Genomic DNA, 17911 nt, shown 5'->3' with positions numbered 1-17911 from the left:
AGATAAGATAAAATGTGTGGATTTTTCGAAACAAAAAACGAAGAAAAACAAACGTAATTGATATTTGGATGTCATATTTGTTTTGTTCATTTTTATTAATTGATAATTAATTTGTTTTTAGCGAATTATGATTATCATCAGTAAATGATGTACTGTATACAGTACAAATAATTTTGAATATCGAAAATAATGAAAAAAAAAATTGTTTTTCATGCCAATCATGCTTTACTAATTATATGTTGATGATTATTATCATTAGAATGCTGCCATTCCAAGAAAAACACCGAAAAAAGCAACCAACAAGCTAGACCATGTGATCAATTGATTGATGGATAGGGATGGAAAATTTGTTCGATTTGTGTAGTTGAAATCCGTTGAATTTAAATTTTGTTGGCCACAATTATTTTGAGTAAATTTTTTCACACGTATCAATGGTTTCTATTGGATAGACTTGTATGAGCTTAAAAAAATCAAAAAATTTCTAAGAAAATTGATCATACCTCAATTTTAATATTACAATTTAATCGTGACAAAACTTCAAATGCAGCACGTTCACCTGATTGTAATGCACCGTCCATAAAACCTGCCCAATGTGTTGATGTTTCCGTACCGGCTGGAAATATACAATCAAATAATGGTTGTTTCAATAATAGACCATAATTGGTAAGAAATCCAGGTGCACCTAAACCAGTAAAACATCCACCAGTATATTGTTCAGCCATCCAATTTTGTTCCTCATAATGTATTGGTTGTAATGCTTTTTTCGAATCAAATGCACGTGAATAACTTTGGCATATATAATGAAGACGTTCTTCTCGGCTACGTTCAAGCATATCACGTGCACGATCACCAATAATAAATCTTACATGATGATAAAATGATGATTTGAAGAAAAAAAAATATTTCATCAACAGTTTAATAAATATTAATTAATAATAACATACCCAACAATCGCCGGATAGCTACCATCTGGTTTAGTATCATCAACCGTATATGTAATTGGTCCATCACATGGCTGTGGACAATTAATCAACATATTACCATTTAATGATGGCTGTTGTTGTTGTTGTTGATCATTACGCCAAAATTGTTCCTTATAATAAACAATACATTTGATTGCTGATCCCATTGTAAATTTCTGTAACATTTGACTATAAACCGGTGGTAATGATGGATTGAAATGAATTTTTTGTACCAATACAGGTGGAATTGCCATTATAATATAATTACATTTCAAACATTCACCATCCAAAGTTTTAATTCGTATCAAAGATTTAGATTCAGATTGTTGTTGTTGTTTATTTTCCATAATGATCTGGGTGACTGGTTTAGATAATTTAACTTTATCCACACCGATCCGCTGTAAAAGTTGTTGACAAATTTGTTGTGTACCACCAACTAGTTTGGAATCTTGTGCCGAATTTTCAATATTATACATTATATCCAATCCATCACATTGTCGTATGTACCATAATGACCATAATAATGATTGTTCATATGCTTCACATGATGTACAACAACCAATATAGATTGCAATAAAATCTTTTGCCTCTTGTGACCAACAATGTTTATCCAAAAATTGTCCAAATGTTTGTCGATCCCATTCGATTGCCTGTGGATGTTTCCATGGTTCATCACGTGGTAATTGTTCACTCATTTCATCCATTAATTTCAATACATGACGAATTTCTAGTTCGACCAATTTATTTGATAATGATGGTAATTCATTACCATTGTGTAAATAACGTCGTTTCTATCAGAAGGAAAAAAAATAATGATCAATTATAACTTGTTGATCAAAAAAAAAAATCCGATTCTTACCTGATTCAGATAGACACTTTTACCTGTAACATCAATCTTATAGGTTTCAATGCCAAGTTTTTGGATCAATTTCTGTATATAATGTTGACTTGGTCCAACATATGATCCACCAAGATCAACCCAGCCAACTTTTGGATCTTTTTTAGTCAACAAACGACCACCAATACGATCACGTGCTTCAAGAACACAATAATTTGTGATACCATAATCATTGAGGATATTGGCTGCATATAGGCCTAATAGTGATAAATAATGTTGATTACATAAGAATCAATCAATCAAATTCAATATAATTTACATACCACTTAGGCCAGCACCAATAATGGCTACGTTATATCTATCGGAATCATTCGTACATTCATTGACAACTGGCATTTTCTTTTTTGCATAAATTCAATTTCACTATTGCCCGTGTTTATACGGAAAAAAATAATTCGGTTTTATTAGATTATAGAATTCGTAAGACAAGAACTATAGTGATGATTGCTTGATCAGGTATGGTTTGAATCAAATCAAGTATCTGAATGATAATGATGATTACCAAATCTTGGCTGATATATTTATACACATCCGAATGTACATTATTTGAATCCATAAGAGACCTTATTATTATTATTGTGTCATGCCGCCAATGACTGATATCAAAATGTTTGTGTCAATGGTTGATGACATTTTACACACACACACACACAATCATCATCTTATCGAAAATTTTTTTTCATACATTCGAAGTATTTCATCGATACACTATCATCACGTATACCATTTCATTCATTATGAAAAATTATCTTCATCATCCATCCACCCACACTTCATCAATGAGGATTCATCGGAGGATTTTTGGGAAACAGGAAAAAATAACAATTTTTAAATGCCATCAAGTGGCCAAAAATATTTCCATTCAAGTATATAAAAATCAATCTTATCTTCTTGGTTAATTTTCCATTCATCATCATTGTAGCCATATCAATATTTATATTATCCAAACATTCTCGATTGTTCCTGAAGCGATTAAATGGTTTGTTTGTATGGTTGTTGAAAATTACAAAAAATCTGTATTTTTTTAATCTCTATCTCTGTTTCCAAGAAAAATGATTAAAAATTGAAATTAACAAGGATGAAAAACAACGATGATGATGATGATGATGATGATGAAGCAAAAATGAATACAGATTTCTGGAGCGACACAATTCAAATGACGATGATGATGATAATGGGTACCCTATTTTTTATCTGGCAAAAGAAAAAAAATAAATAAATTAAAGCCAAACGATCAAGATATGAAAAAAATATTGAAGAAAAATTGTGCCAAAAATCATAAATAAAATTATCACACACACACACTAGCATTGGATCGAATTGAAGAAAACAAAAAAAAAACGATCCAATTTTTTTTCTTTTATTGTTGATGTCGACGGCAATTGATGTTTTTATTCTATAGGCCAAATGAGATATGATCATCATCAACATCTAGCAGTAGTAGTCATTTTTGTCTTTTGTTCAAGAAAATAATGAAAATAAAAAAGAATTTTTTTTTCTTAAAAAAAATAACGCAAAATGATGATTTCCATTTTTATATATCCAGAATAATGAGAATAATAATAATATCAAAATTCGAGAAATGAAAACAAAAAGAATAAATGTATTCTATTTCAACAACAATGGATAATTTTAACAACGCCAAATTCTGTTCTATTTTTATATTACATTATTATTGTTGTTGTTGTTGTTGTTGTCGATTTCAATAATTTTTAATTTTCATTTTTTTCTTTAATATGACATATATCGGTTTTTTTTGCTGACAATGAATGCTGAATTGAATAAAATTAAATGTAAAAAATTTGAATTTGAAATTCATTTCTAAATTCTGTGATGAAATAATAATTGATGTGAGCAACTGCAGCAGCAGCAACAACAACAATGATTAATCAGCAAAAAAAAAAAAAAATGAGAGAAAAGAATTTCAATTCACAAATCCGGGTTTCTTATCATCACCAAATCAAATCAAATCAAATTACCATTATTATTGATAATGATGACAATCGATAGTGATCAAGAATGAATGAACAAACGAAAAAAAAACGGAAACGGAATATGACAAGATCATTATCATCATCATCTTCAATCATTTTGATTTGATTTCTTTATCATAATTTCAACATCAACAACAACAACACAACCAAGTCGATATAGACGGTCGAACTTCAGTAAAAAAAAAAAAAAATTCGAATATTTTTTCATCATTGTAATAATTAGCATATATTTAAATCCTTTTTGGTTGTTGCTGTTATCCGTTATTATTATAACAACAACAAACGGATTCGGCAACAACAACAACAACAACAACAATAGTATGGCATTTATGTTTCCGTTTATTTTGATTTTTTTTTTCGTTGTCGATTTTATTTGACGATAAATATTTTTTTTTCATGTTCAACAACATCAATGACAGGAAATGACATCAAAAAAAAAAAAATTTTTTCATTTCAAATTCGACATTTCTGGCTGTCTATATATACACATGATTATTATTCTTCAACACATTGAACATATTCATGCGAATTGAATTTCTCGTTTAAATCAATATCAAATGTTATAAAGTTTACAAAGAAAACACAACAAAAATAACGATTATATAATGATGAAGCGTCTAAATATTGTGATATTTTTAATATTGATGTTTTTCATTCAATTTGATTCGATAATTATGAAACAAAATTTCAATCAAACATCATCATTCGATGATGATGATGATGATGGTGAAGAATTAATTTTAACTGAAACTGAAATAGATCATCAACGTAATGCACGTATGATGATGATGAAGATGATGAATAATCAAACTTTGAATCATCATTATTGTGATGATGGCTGGATATCATTCAAGAATAAATGTTATTTCTTTCATAATGATATGATCGGTGCCAATATACATGAAGCAATCAATATCTGTGAACGTTATCATCATTCACATCTATTACAAATCGATTCGATTGATGAAACACGATTTCTTCGATCATATTTATTCGAAAAACTTGAACTAAAATTTTCAATATGGCTTAGTTTAATACGAAAAAATTCTACACATTTTATGTGGCTAAATAATCGTCGTCCATTATATCGACTTAATAATTCATCATCATCAGGTGATAATAATAATAATGATGATGATGATGATGATAATAATCATTGGTCATCATTTACATATTGGGCACCAAATGAACCAAATAATCTAAATTCAAAACATTATTGTGTTGTAATGAGTTCAGAAAAACAGGATTTATTATTTGGCCGTTGGTATGATGTAACCTGTTCGGATGCATTTTTGGTCGTTTGTGAACATAGTAATAATAATAGTGATGACAAAAATAATCAAACTAAATCTATAATATCATATGAAAATGATGGTGAATTAGATTTTTTACATCAAAATAATAATAATCATAATACAATCATAATCGATGATGACATTAGAAAATTAATCTATTTATTATCGATAAATTTATTCATATGGATTATTTTGTTTTCAATCATAATCATATGGTTTTGTTATCAAAAATGTTATCTACAACGATATTTACATTATAATCATCCACATCATCGACGTCGTCATTTTCGACAACCAAAACAATCATCACAAAAGAATATTCTTGACGATGATGATTATGATGAAGATGATGATGATATACGATCATCATCATTTGTATGGAATTCAAAATTTTCTCGACAAAATTCTGCATTAAAATCATCATCATCATCATCAACAACAGCAGCAGCAGCAGCAGCAACAACGTCATCATCAATATTTGATCGATTTTTTTCATTTAGTAATTTAAATCATCATCATGATAATAATAATCGATCAAATCAACCACGATTAACATTTAATAATAATCATCAGAATCAAAATAATAACAATAATGAATCAAATTTATTATTGACTCATTCGACGACAGATGGCGACACAAGATCGTTGAATTTATTAGACTCACAAACATCCGATTCGAATGTTGATAATCGACAACAACAACAACTACAACATCCATGTCATTCGATTGTTCAATTAAAACAACAATATCCTGATCCAACGACCGTTCATTTTAATCATGCATTTATGATTGAAACAACCGATATTTAAACATTGTTTTCTTTTTTCGTAGTTGTTGTTGTTGTTGTTGTTATTGAAGATGTTTTTTTATCACTATGTGTGTGTGTTTTTTTTACTGTTAATTACTTTCAGGAAATGAGTATACCGATATTAAGAAAAAATTTTCGTTCCACACACCCGGTATCTTTCACCGATATGACGGTCATCATCATCATCATCATCATTACATTAATATCAATAATACAAATATAATAAATTTTATACGGTTAATATCCTGCGATCAAGAGACTTATCTTTTTTATAATCCAACAAACAAAAAAAAACAAAGAAAAAAACATGGCAAGAAACAATAACAATAAGAATTTTTCACATCATCATCATCATCTCGTATACAACCGACAAACAAACAAACAAAAACCCATAGGAATTCTCCAATATCCTCTATCTCTCATGACAAAACAACAAACAATACACAATACACTATGTATACAACAACAACAACAACAAAAAACATACCACACACACACACAAGAATTATATAGATTAACAGAATTTTTTTTTCATTCTTCATTTTTTTTTCTTTTTTTTTTTGATTTTCATCTCAATATCGTTATACCACAAACATTATTATATTCTTGAACATGCCAAGTGTTTTTTTTCTGTCTATCTCTCTCTCTCTCTCTATGTGTGTGTGTGTGTGGGTGGATTCTCGTGAAAATAATAATAATAATGATGATGTTGATGTTGTTGTTGTTGGTGATAATAAAGATGATCATAATAATAATTGCTGTTATATTGTATCCACACATCCAGAGACATTATATATTTTGAAACAAAAAAAAAATAGCTTGACATTCGATATTTTCGTTTCGTTTTTTTTTATTTTTTATTTTCTTGGTATAATATTCTCGAAGCGGGCGGTCCTTTTTGTGTTGTTGTTGTTGTTGAAAAATGGGCGTTCCAACCTGTCAACCTCATCGTCATCATCACCAGTATCATCATCTTTCGATCCATCAGAATTCCAAAAATGATGATGCTGATGATGATGATGATGATGATATATGATAAACGAACAGTTTGTTAAATCAAGAAAAAATAAAAAATCAATAATTTCATCATTTTTTTTTCATTCAATGGAAAATAAATTTCCGAAAAATAATTTCATTTAAATTTCACATCATCATTCATTCATTCATTCATCTTGGAAAATGATAAATTTTCAATCTTTTTTTTTCAATTAATATTTTCTTGAACATGCCGGATACTGCCATTCTATTATATTCGTGTATATACGATTGTTGGTGGTGGTGGGCAGCCTAACTAACAGTCATGGTATTTACGCATCATAAATCTATACGCTCACATATTACAAATGATGATGATCGGCATAGAAAGAAAGAACAAAAAAAAAAATCATAACATGGGTCGAATAAAAAGATTTTCTGGATTCAGTTTTTTTTTCACTCATCATATATAATATGATGATCCATTTTCAGGATTCTGTTTTTATTTTTTCGTCTTTTACAGCGTTTCTAGTCGTCGTTATTATTATTATTGTTGTTGTTGTTGTTGTTGTTTCACATTCAAGTTGACCGAGAGAATATTTTTGTTGTTGTTGTTGTTGTTGTTGTTATTACTGCATTCACTAAATCCATGCACCATATGTGTATGGGGTGAAGATGAATCCTTAAAGAAAATGAAATGAAATGAAAATAAACTGAAATTGATGGTGAGGATAAAAAAAAATTTCTCTTTATCTATTGTACAAACATAATTTATGTTGACATAATCACACTGAACAACAACAACAACAACAACAAAAAATGATGATCCAATTTCAATTCTGGTCACTATATATGACTGACTGAATGACCATTGGATGGCCATCATCATCATCATCATCACTAACTGTTCATAAAGTGGTTCATATTCTGATTTTATTCTACAGCAAACAATAACAAATGTCATAGTATTGCATTCATGCAAATATATCTTCAAAAAAAAAATGTTCATATTGTCAAACACGAAAAGAAGTGTCAGAAAGCAAAAACAAAAACAACAACAACAACAACAAAAAAATCATGTGGTTTCTAGAACCAGCGAAATAAACAAATGTCCAGTGTCAGTTAGTGTGTGTGTGTATGAATGTCATTCATTCATTCATTCATGTGTTGTTTGATTTTGGCAAAGTTTTTACCAAGTTTCTTGTTCATTTTCTCTCTCTCTCTCTGCAATAGTTTCATGTTACTTTTTTTTTCTTTACCCAATTACACACACATACACACACACACACAGTAGTTTATAATGTCGTTAATTTTAACTGTATGATGAAAAATGATATCTGAAACTTGTCCACATAAATCTGTGATGGCTACTTTTTTGAAACTTTGGATTTTTATTCGATTCTGAAACAAAAAAAACTTTCCCTCTGTGTGTGTTGACAATGATGATCATCATTGATATATCAATTGGTCAATTGTTCGATCAAATCAGAGTTGTTGATCGATCGACATGATCAATATGATTGATTGATTGATTAACCGATTAAATTCGATGAAAAAAAAATTCTGATCAAATTCAATGAATTTTTTTTTACTGACAAACAAACAAACAAACAAAAAAAAGTTTCCCCAAAACAATCACAATTGTTATGGCCAGTAATTTCTGTCTATTTTTTTTCTTCAATTCCCATCACTTTCAATGACAATAAACAAAAAGAATTGAATTCTCGGGTTTTTTTTTAAAAAATGAATGAATGATTGAATGTAAAGAAATACGATCACAATTGATTTGAATAATTACCTTTCATTAAAAATCGAATTCAATTGTATGATGACGATGTGATAATAATAATAATAATAATAATAATTACATTTAATGACGGAACAATCAAACAAAATAACGACATTGTCTTTCTATTGATGATGATGACAAACAAACAAATGGTCAACCTCATTACAAAAAAAACAAAAACAAAAACAAAATAAACATTCGAAATAATGAAAGCCAACAATTCCTGTCGGAATAGTTTCCAATGAGAAACCAATCAGCCAAGAATCACAATTTATTTCTTTTTTTTGTTTGTTTGTTTGAAATTGAAACTTATTGTTACAAAATTTTTATCCGAAAAATAAATAATAAATGAAAAGGAATAGAATGGAAATGGAAATGGATTTTTTTTCTGAAAATAGGTAATTGGTTGTCAAACTGCTTATACAACAAATACAATGAGAACGAGAAAATTATCTTTTTTTTGAAATGTGACGGAAAAAAAAATTTTTTTTATTATTATTATTAATTAATCGAAAAGAATCGAAATAATAATTTTTTTTTGTTCTTTTCAGAATGTGTAATTATATAATTATGACAATATATTGATTTTGTGATCACAATTTTTTTGTTTGCTTTCTAGTTGTTTTGCTACATTTTGGATTTCATCGTATTTTTTTTTTTTTTTTGGTATTTCAATTCTATGATAATGATGATGATGACGATGATGATGATGTTATTGATTCATTCACACACACACACGCTGATTCAATGGATTCTTTGTTTATGTGTTGATTTAATGTTAACATTTTTCAACATCTTCTTTAGATTGAATTGGTTGTTGTTGATCATCACCATTATTATTTTTATTAATGGATGGTGGTGGTGGTGTCGACGAAGATGATGTTGATGATGATGATAAATCTCCATTACTAACATATGCATTATTTGTATAGCCAATGTTATTATTATTATTGGTCACATTCTTTAATGCTGATGATTTATCTTGTTGTTGTTGTGTTGTTGCCAATTGATCTAATGAACCGGTTGTTGCTGTTGATATATTATTGTTAATGTGTAAATGGCCATCACCACCATTCGTCATCATCATCATTGTTGTTGATTTTTCATTCGATGATTGTTGTACATGTTCAACATCGAAAAATATTTTTCCTTGACTCCAATTCAATATGTTCACACATGGACATTCTACCATACAATAGAATAGATATGCAAGTAATAATGTGAACATAACATCGATGGCAAAATTTTGCAACTAAAAAAATAAAAACAAAACAAAAATAATCATTAATTCAGTCATTAGGGTCAATATAAAAAAAAATCAAGAATCGATGGCATTCTCGGAACATTTATATTTACCATCATTGAATCGGTCATTGATTGGACATCTTTAGTGGAGAATATACGATAGAAAACGATCAATATATGTACCATAAAATATGAATAAGCAAGACGAGAGATTGATCGTAATGGTGACCAATCTAAGAGTCGATTGAATAAACCTATTGAAACAAAAGAACAAAGAAAAAAAACAAATGATGAATCGTTTGAGCATTGTTTTTTTTCAAGTTTTCGTTCTTTTTTTTGAAATTGTTTTACACTTACTACAACGATTCGATGCAATCAAAAAGAATATACCGGTAAAACCAACTGAACCAAGGAAACGTATCAATGTATACCATGTTAATGATAATATCAATGATGGTGGTCGATCTAGACGCCAGAATACATTGTTCACTGCTATCGATATCTGTATCAATATGAATGAAACAACCAATACAGTGGTTTCAATTTCAAAACGTAATAATATTTTAAAATCGACTAGAAGATAGCCAGCCATGATGCCCATTAGAAAACAACCGATATAAGCTTGCGTTCCATAACGATACCATGAATGTGATAGTATTGTTTCATATAGGGTTTCAAATTCCAGAAAATGTACATCCGGTTTTATACCAAACACAATGAATGGTAATAAATTCATTAGAAAACCAATAATTATGATTGACATGAAAAAAATGTATGCACCACGTTTGCTTAGCTGATAGGCAATATAAACAATTATCGGTGCAATAACCAATAATTGTATTAATGCAGATGTCATCCATGTTGGTGGATTACACTAGATTTAATGAAAAATTTCGTATAAATCAACAAAAACAACAAAATAATTGAATGTGGAATGTAACTTACCATCGGTAATATTGGTGAATGACGGCCACCCATTGAACCCATTTGTACATTATAATTTGAAATGAATAATAATCCATTCAATACAATTTGTGGATTAAGACAACCATCTAACCATGACATTCCATTTTCCCATACTGGTGCACGATTCATAACCGGTAATAGATAGATGAAAAACACTGAACCAATATAAGTAGCAGCAAATTGTGCCCATAAACGTGCAACATAAAGTAGATAATTATTCTTTGTGAATGATCCTTTCAATTTTTGATGAATATTAAAACCAACCACTAGGCCACTAATTATAAATATCGGTTCAAATGGTAATGTTGTACGGAACCAAGTATAACGATCACTACGCATTGCTAATGCCGGATATGTTGTGAATATACGTTTCAATGAAACAAAGCCAATTGTTGATTGTAGATTGAAATAATTATAAAGATGTATATAGATCATGAATAAAAATTTCATCGAATCTAATGAACTAAAACGTGAATGTTTCAATAAACTACGACTATTTGTAATCATTGAGAATGAATAAAGAAATAAATTCGGTTTCATAATCAAATCATGTTGAAACATAACATTTCCAAGTTTTAGATTATTCTTTGCTGTTGTACGATCATAATTAATATTGTAGAATTCAATGATTGTACAAAGTATGACGAATGCAACCAATGCTGTGATCAATGTTCTATAAATGGAAAATCAAAATTAGGAATACACACACAAGAAAAAACTTACGCAGCAACAAGTTGATGTGGCTTAAATTTAACTGGATCATCAATTTTATAACATTTAGGTCCCAATTGTAATGGCATACGAAAAATTGGATAAGTTACTGTGATTGAAGGAATGAAATAAATTAAAATTTAAATCCAATCACACACACACACATGCAGAGCTAATGGCATGAAACTTACAATTTTGTATAAGATTTTCAATTTCATATTGTTTACAAAGATGTGGTATACAAAGGCCAGCACGATAAATTGTACCATTGGTCATCTGAAGTAATTCAATCAATTTATATGGCGTAAACAGGTTGTGTAGACGAAAATTTCGTAGATATTTTTTCATTTTCATAAACCATGGATGATTAACATCGACCACTTGTTTCAATTCCTCCAAATTATTTACAACTGGATAAGGTATTTTCACTTCCAACATACAATATTGTGATTTTACAGTTAAACCGGTTGAAGAACTCTGTGGTGATTCCAATTCAAAACATTCATCCCATTCACCAAAACTGGAAAATTTTCCATGTAATGTACCGGATTCGGGAAATCTTCCACGTACATCCAAAACTATAGTTTGGTCAAAAAAATAGCCATTGGATAAACAAAATGACATTGCAAAAATAATACATACATCGATATGCCCATGTTTCATAGCCACGAAAACCGCTAACACCTTGAAAATAGGATGCAAAACATTCCGGTTGTACGGTTACATCTAAACCAGTGACTAGACCAAGTAATTTTTCCCATGTTTCTCTTGATGGTAAATAATATTGATCCAAAATTTCATATGCCGAAACAACACGTGATATTGTTTCATTCATATGATTTGTTGTCAATTCATATGGTATATAACGGCCTTGTTCACGTAGCTGTCTCATTTGATCAACAATATTCAATTTACCGGATTTTAACATTGTTTCATCATCATCATCAACATCGGCCCATGGATCATCTTCATCTTCATCTTCTTCGTCAGCAGCAGCAGTTGATTTCGATTTTTCAGGTTCCGATGATGATTCATCCGAAGAATTCATTTCAATTGTTGTTGGAAATGTTGTTGTCGATGTTGATACTTGTCTTGATGATCGAGATAATTCTCCCATTTCGGTACTATCAACAGGTTTTTCATCATGATGATGATGATGATTATGATCTTCTCCATCGTCAAGATGAATTTCATCCAAAGTTGTCGTTGTTAAAATATCATCAGTTTTATCATCTGTTTTTGATGATGATCGGCTTATTCTATGTAAAGACGGTGATGAACGAATTCTTCGATTATTAGCATCGATCATCATCATCATCGATATAATCATCAATGTTATGATTAACAATGATGATAATAATTTTGTCGATTTCATTGTAAATTTTTAAACGATTAAAAAAACAAAAACAAAAAAAAATTATTCCAAAAATCCGTTTTGAATGCCGAAGCAATGATGAATGAATGAATGAATGCTTAAATGTTGAAAAGAAGTTTTTTCTTCGAATTTTACAGATTTTTTTTATTGGTACAAGTCTGATAATGTATCACATAAAATAACACATTAATATTCAATATTTCAATATCTTCACGGAATATTTAATTAACAAAGATCTGGATATCGATAAAATACAAACACACACAGTTAATTAATTCAAACAGCAACAGCAACAACAACAACAACAACGATCATCAAGAATTTTTCATCGAACTAATCGGTTTCTATTAGCTATTTGGTTTTTTTTGCTGCTCAATGATGATGATCATCATTATGAATGGTGAGAAGCAAATTTCTCTTTGGTTGTTTGTTGTTTATTATTATTGTTGCTGTTGCTGTTGTTGTTAATAACACGCAAAAAAATCATATCAAATTAATTGAATCAAATTGAATGGAATTACAGAAAAAAAGTACACACCAACATGGAAAAAGAAAAAGGCAGACACACATCTAGATTAATTTTTTTGAAAAATAAAATTCATGGTCACCCAGAAATTATATTGAATCAAGAAGTAAAGATAAAAATTTCTGTTTTTCTTTCTGAATTGATTGATGATCATTGGAATGATGATGATACTGATGATGATTATGATTTTAGATACAACAATATCAATCGTAAATCAATTTGAAGGATAATCAATAAATTTGGTTTGTTTCTCTGATTTCGAATGTCTTTTTTTTTAATTTTTTTACCATTTATGACAATTGTGACGGCTTTATTGGTTGAAAACTGCACCGGATGTCCACACGTACAGCACACACACACACACCACAAACAGTAAACGAGGAGGAAATCAATCTTTCCTGTTGGAGAGTATTTCCGCTTTTGAATTTTATTTATTTTTCATTCAATTGATTGGTGGCTTATTATAACGATATTTTTTAATGTGGACATTAGGTTTCCGGTATTTAGATATGAAATGATGGTAATCATGATAAACAGAAATTTACTAAAATAAAACTAAACAAAAATTGTTGTTCATGATGATGATGATTGAAGATTTGATTTAATGACTAAATTAGAATAATTAATCACACATATTGACAAATTTTGGCCATTGACCATTATTTTTATCAATATGATAAAGAATTGCACAACGGAACAACAATCGATATTATCACACACATACACAGATATCACTATAGTGAAACCAGATAAATTCGAATAGTCAAAACAAAATTCACTTGTTGTTTTTTACCAAACCCACACACACACACAAAAACAACAACATAAACTTACTTTTCGGGAGCAGAAATGAACAAAAAAAAATTATCCAATTGGCAACAAACAACAAATGATGAAATGAAATAGTGAAATAGAAATCCCGAAATTTGGGAAAAAAAATTTCCTTGTTGTTGTCGTCGTATTCGTTTTAGTTTTCGTTGTTTACTACATTATGGAACATAAGCAAAGAAAAAAAAATGAAGAGAGAAAAAGACCAGACCAAAGCCAAAAGAAAGAGAAAGTCTGCTGTTGAGACGAATGGAACGTTGATTGGTAAATTGGTTTTTTCTTTTCTTTTCTTTCTTTTTTTTTTAAAAAAAAACATTGAAGAAATGTTGAAAAAATTTTCAGATTTTTCCCTTCCAATAAAGATTCATGATGATGGTGAATGTTGGCGATGACGATGATAATAACGTAGAACGACGATGATCCAGTCCTTTTTTTTCAAGTTGGTGATGATGATGATGATGATGATGATGGATTTTTTTTGTTTGTTTGTTTGTGAAAATTTTGTCTTTCTCTCTATGTTTTTAAATGATGATGAATGAAAATAAAAGAGAAAGTCTTGTAAAAGAAAAAAGCGGCTGTAAAGATTTTTCACTGGACTCTATCAGTGTGTGTGTGTGTGTGTGTATGTGGATTTCGTTGAAAACTTTCCCTCGTTCGTTTTGTGTTATACTACCACTTAGTCAATGTGTGTACGAGTGTACGAGTGTTATACAATATATACAGATTCTCTTTTTCATTTCAAGAAAAAAAAAAAAAAATTTTTTCCCGTTTTACAAATTATCAAACGAACAAAAAAAAACAACTTGATTTTTAATAACAAAAAAAAAAAAAAAAAAAAAATGAAATGAAATGAAAGAAAATCTTACTTGTTGTCGTTGTCGATGCTGATGATTATATTGAATGAACAAAATTTGTTCAGACAAAATACACTTTGAGAGATGTGAAAATAAATCAATCTCATCATCAATAAATATGATTTTTATTTTTCTGCATCATCATATCTCTGGTTTGATTTTAGTTTTTTTTTTTATATACATCTTTCTTTTAATAATTATAATGCCGAAGCCGCTTTTACATTGAAGAAAATATATAAATACATGATGATGATGATCATTGGATCATTGAATGAAAAAAAGTTACCAAACTTGTTGCATTGGTCATACACACACACACACACACACTATACGCATGATAAAATGTTTTGGGCTGAAAACCCAAAAAAAAAAGCTTAGATATGATTTGGTATGTATCGATTTGTGGCTGGCCCATATCCAAAATTGATCTAAATCAAAATCCCAAAGAGCTGTATGGATGAATTATATTATTTACATCTTCAATAGCTACCTTTATTTTTTTCGTAATCATTATTGTTTGCAATTTTTTTTCTTTTCTTATTTTTCTTTACGTGTTTCACATCATCATCAATTACAAAACGTATTTTTTTTTTCGTTTTTCGTTTGGTGGCCCCCCGTCGAACTAAACAAAACAAGGAGAAAGTGATGATCATCATGATGATGGTCATCATGTTGATGTGTGTGTGTGTGTGTGAGTGCGTTTGTGTGTGTGTGTGTGTGTGTGTGCGTGATGGTCACACATATCGCAGATGAAACAGGTTTTTGTATTCAACATAAGACAAGAACGAAAAACCAATCGAATATTTTGAACACACAGAGTATGAGAGAGAGAGGGAGATCCTATTTGGACATAAATGGAAATTTTGAATTTTGAAGATTTCTGTCTTTTTTTTTCTACGTTTGACGAAAACAGATAAGCAAAAGTTTCATACAATTTGATAATGATGGCGATTATTGATTGATTGACGTTATTTTCGATTTGATTTGATCAGTTTTTCATCATCATCATAATAATTAATGGTTAATGATTTGAATTTGAAATGAAATGAAAAAACAAAAAATTCTTGCTTAATCATTGATCAATCAATCCTTTATACAAAATATACAAAACAATTACATTAAAAGGAAGAAATCCAAGACAAATTCGTTTATCAACGCAAATTATGATCATGGTCAATATTTATTTTTTTTTCTTCGTTACCTTTCTGAATTTCAAATGAATGAATCAATTAATGGATTGATAATTTGATAATTTTTTTTTTCATTCATTCATTCATTCGATCTACAGAATATGTGTGGATTATACCGGCCAGAATATTTATTCTTGCATTGAAATTCTTGAGTAAATAAATGAAAATCATCAATCGATCGATGGTCTTTTTTTTCTTGGTTTTTTTCCAGAAAAAAGGTGTTAAAAAAATGCTGTGTGTGTGTGTGTATTCTTTTTCGACTTTATCATCATTCAATCATGTTTTTGTTGTTGAAATTTATCACAAGTCAATGGAAATAAAATAACCCACAATTCGCAGTAACAAACAAATGACCGATAATTTTTTTTTTCTCCAGTACATCGAAATCTGGAAACATATGATGATAGAGAGAGATGCATATATTGCGAATTTCAATATTATTTTTGTTTTTGTTTTTTTGCCGCAGATAAATAAATAAACAAATAACACCTGACAACAACAAAACAATAAAACATTCCAAACATGAAACCGAAATTTAACAAAAAAAAACGTCAAGAAAAAAAATATTTCAAGAAAATGGAGAAAAAAAATACGAAGGTAATAACATTCAAATATCCTTCATTGGAAATTTGAAAAAGAAGAAGAAGAAGAAAAAAAAAATTCTTATCATTCTTATCGTTGTCGTCGCTGTCATTGCACATATGATGGCAATGATAATGATGATGATGATCATCATTGACCATGAATGCTAACATCAAATAAACCAATAATGATGATGGCGATGGCGATGATAGTGATCGATTTTTTTTTCCTGTTATAAAATTTCATTGAAATGGAAGAAAAATATTCCAGCATAAATATTCGCCATTATCAATGGATGTACTTAAAGTATATTTAAAATAAAAAAAAATTTGTAACGATGTTTTTGAACCTACAACATTTCGAACGTTTTAAATCATTCGATTCGATCATTGAAAATAAAATCCTGAATTGGGGGTGACAAACTATTTTTTTTTCCATTGAATTGAAATTGAAATTGTTGTTTGGAATCAAAAAAAAAAAAAAATTGGTTTCTTAAAAATCATTGATCATCACCCTTGTGATTGTATGATTTCACAGGAATATCTCGTAATCAAAAATTTTTTTTTTGTTTATTTTTTTTCTCATTGAAAGAATGATGATAAGCGGCTTGGTTTTTTTTTGTTTTTCTTTTGGATAACTAGAAGAAAAAAAACATTAACAACAACAACAAAAAATAAACAACAAAAACAAACGTCATTTATTTTTTTTTCAAAAATCGTCATCATCATCAAATATAAAGTTGTTGTTGTTGTTGTTGTTTTTTTTTCGTTTGTTTGTTTGATAAATCATTTTTTTTTGTTGTTGTTGTTGTCGCATTTATTTTCATCATTCATGATAAATGAAGAATCATAAATTTAACCAGTGGTGATGATGATGATGATTATGATCAATGTACGATAGATGTGCAATCCA

General features: G+C 29.1%; 3 protein-coding genes across 8 annotated transcripts; 1 reads left to right on the top strand and 2 right to left on the bottom strand.

Moving 5' to 3' along the window:
• Positions 1-63: 63 nt before the first annotated feature.
• LOC124490660 (amine oxidase [flavin-containing] B) lies at positions 64-3161 on the bottom strand. The gene is made up of 5 exons (XM_047053196.2): positions 2124-3161; positions 1822-2057; positions 945-1753; positions 501-861; positions 64-438 (listed from the first exon to the last, which is right to left on the bottom strand). Exons 1-5 carry the CDS (start codon positions 2194-2196, stop codon positions 256-258), a joined length of 1662 nt encoding a protein of 553 aa, XP_046909152.1. The 5' UTR covers positions 2197-3161; the 3' UTR covers positions 64-255.
• A 1208-nt stretch (positions 3162-4369) lies between these two features.
• Positions 4370-6980, top strand: LOC124490268 (uncharacterized). Its single transcript, XM_075730500.1, has one exon. It carries the CDS (start codon positions 4460-4462, stop codon positions 5957-5959), a length of 1500 nt encoding a protein of 499 aa, XP_075586615.1. The 5' UTR covers positions 4370-4459; the 3' UTR covers positions 5960-6980.
• Positions 6981-8926: 1946 nt separating this feature from the next.
• On the bottom strand, positions 8927-15378 carry LOC124491224 (uncharacterized). Of its 6 annotated transcripts, XM_075730656.1 has the most exons (9): positions 14380-14867; positions 13833-14100; positions 12287-13255; positions 11836-12222; positions 11657-11753; positions 10913-11606; positions 10325-10841; positions 10079-10221; positions 8927-9974 (listed from the first exon to the last, which is right to left on the bottom strand). In XM_075730656.1, the coding sequence occupies exons 3-9, from the start codon at positions 13017-13019 to the stop codon at positions 9501-9503; spliced, it is 3045 nt and encodes a 1014-aa protein (XP_075586771.1). In that variant the 5' UTR covers positions 13020-13255; positions 13833-14100; positions 14380-14867; the 3' UTR covers positions 8927-9500. The 6 variants fall into 6 exon arrangements, with proteins under 6 accessions (XP_075586771.1, XP_075586768.1, XP_075586770.1 ...); XM_075730653.1 differs by lacking the exon at positions 13833-14100 and having other exon boundaries at positions 14380-15378; XM_075730655.1 differs by lacking the exons at positions 13833-14100; positions 14380-14867 and adding an exon at positions 15240-15378.
• Between the last annotated feature and the right edge of the window lie 2533 nt (positions 15379-17911).

The sequence above is a fragment of the Dermatophagoides farinae genome, chromosome 4 (genome assembly GCF_024713945.1).
Source record: "Dermatophagoides farinae isolate YC_2012a chromosome 4, ASM2471394v1, whole genome shotgun sequence".
NCBI lineage: Eukaryota > Metazoa > Arthropoda > Arachnida > Sarcoptiformes > Pyroglyphidae > Dermatophagoides > Dermatophagoides farinae.
Note: the sequence above shows the minus strand (reverse complement) of the source record. Positions and strands in the feature narration are given on the sequence as shown.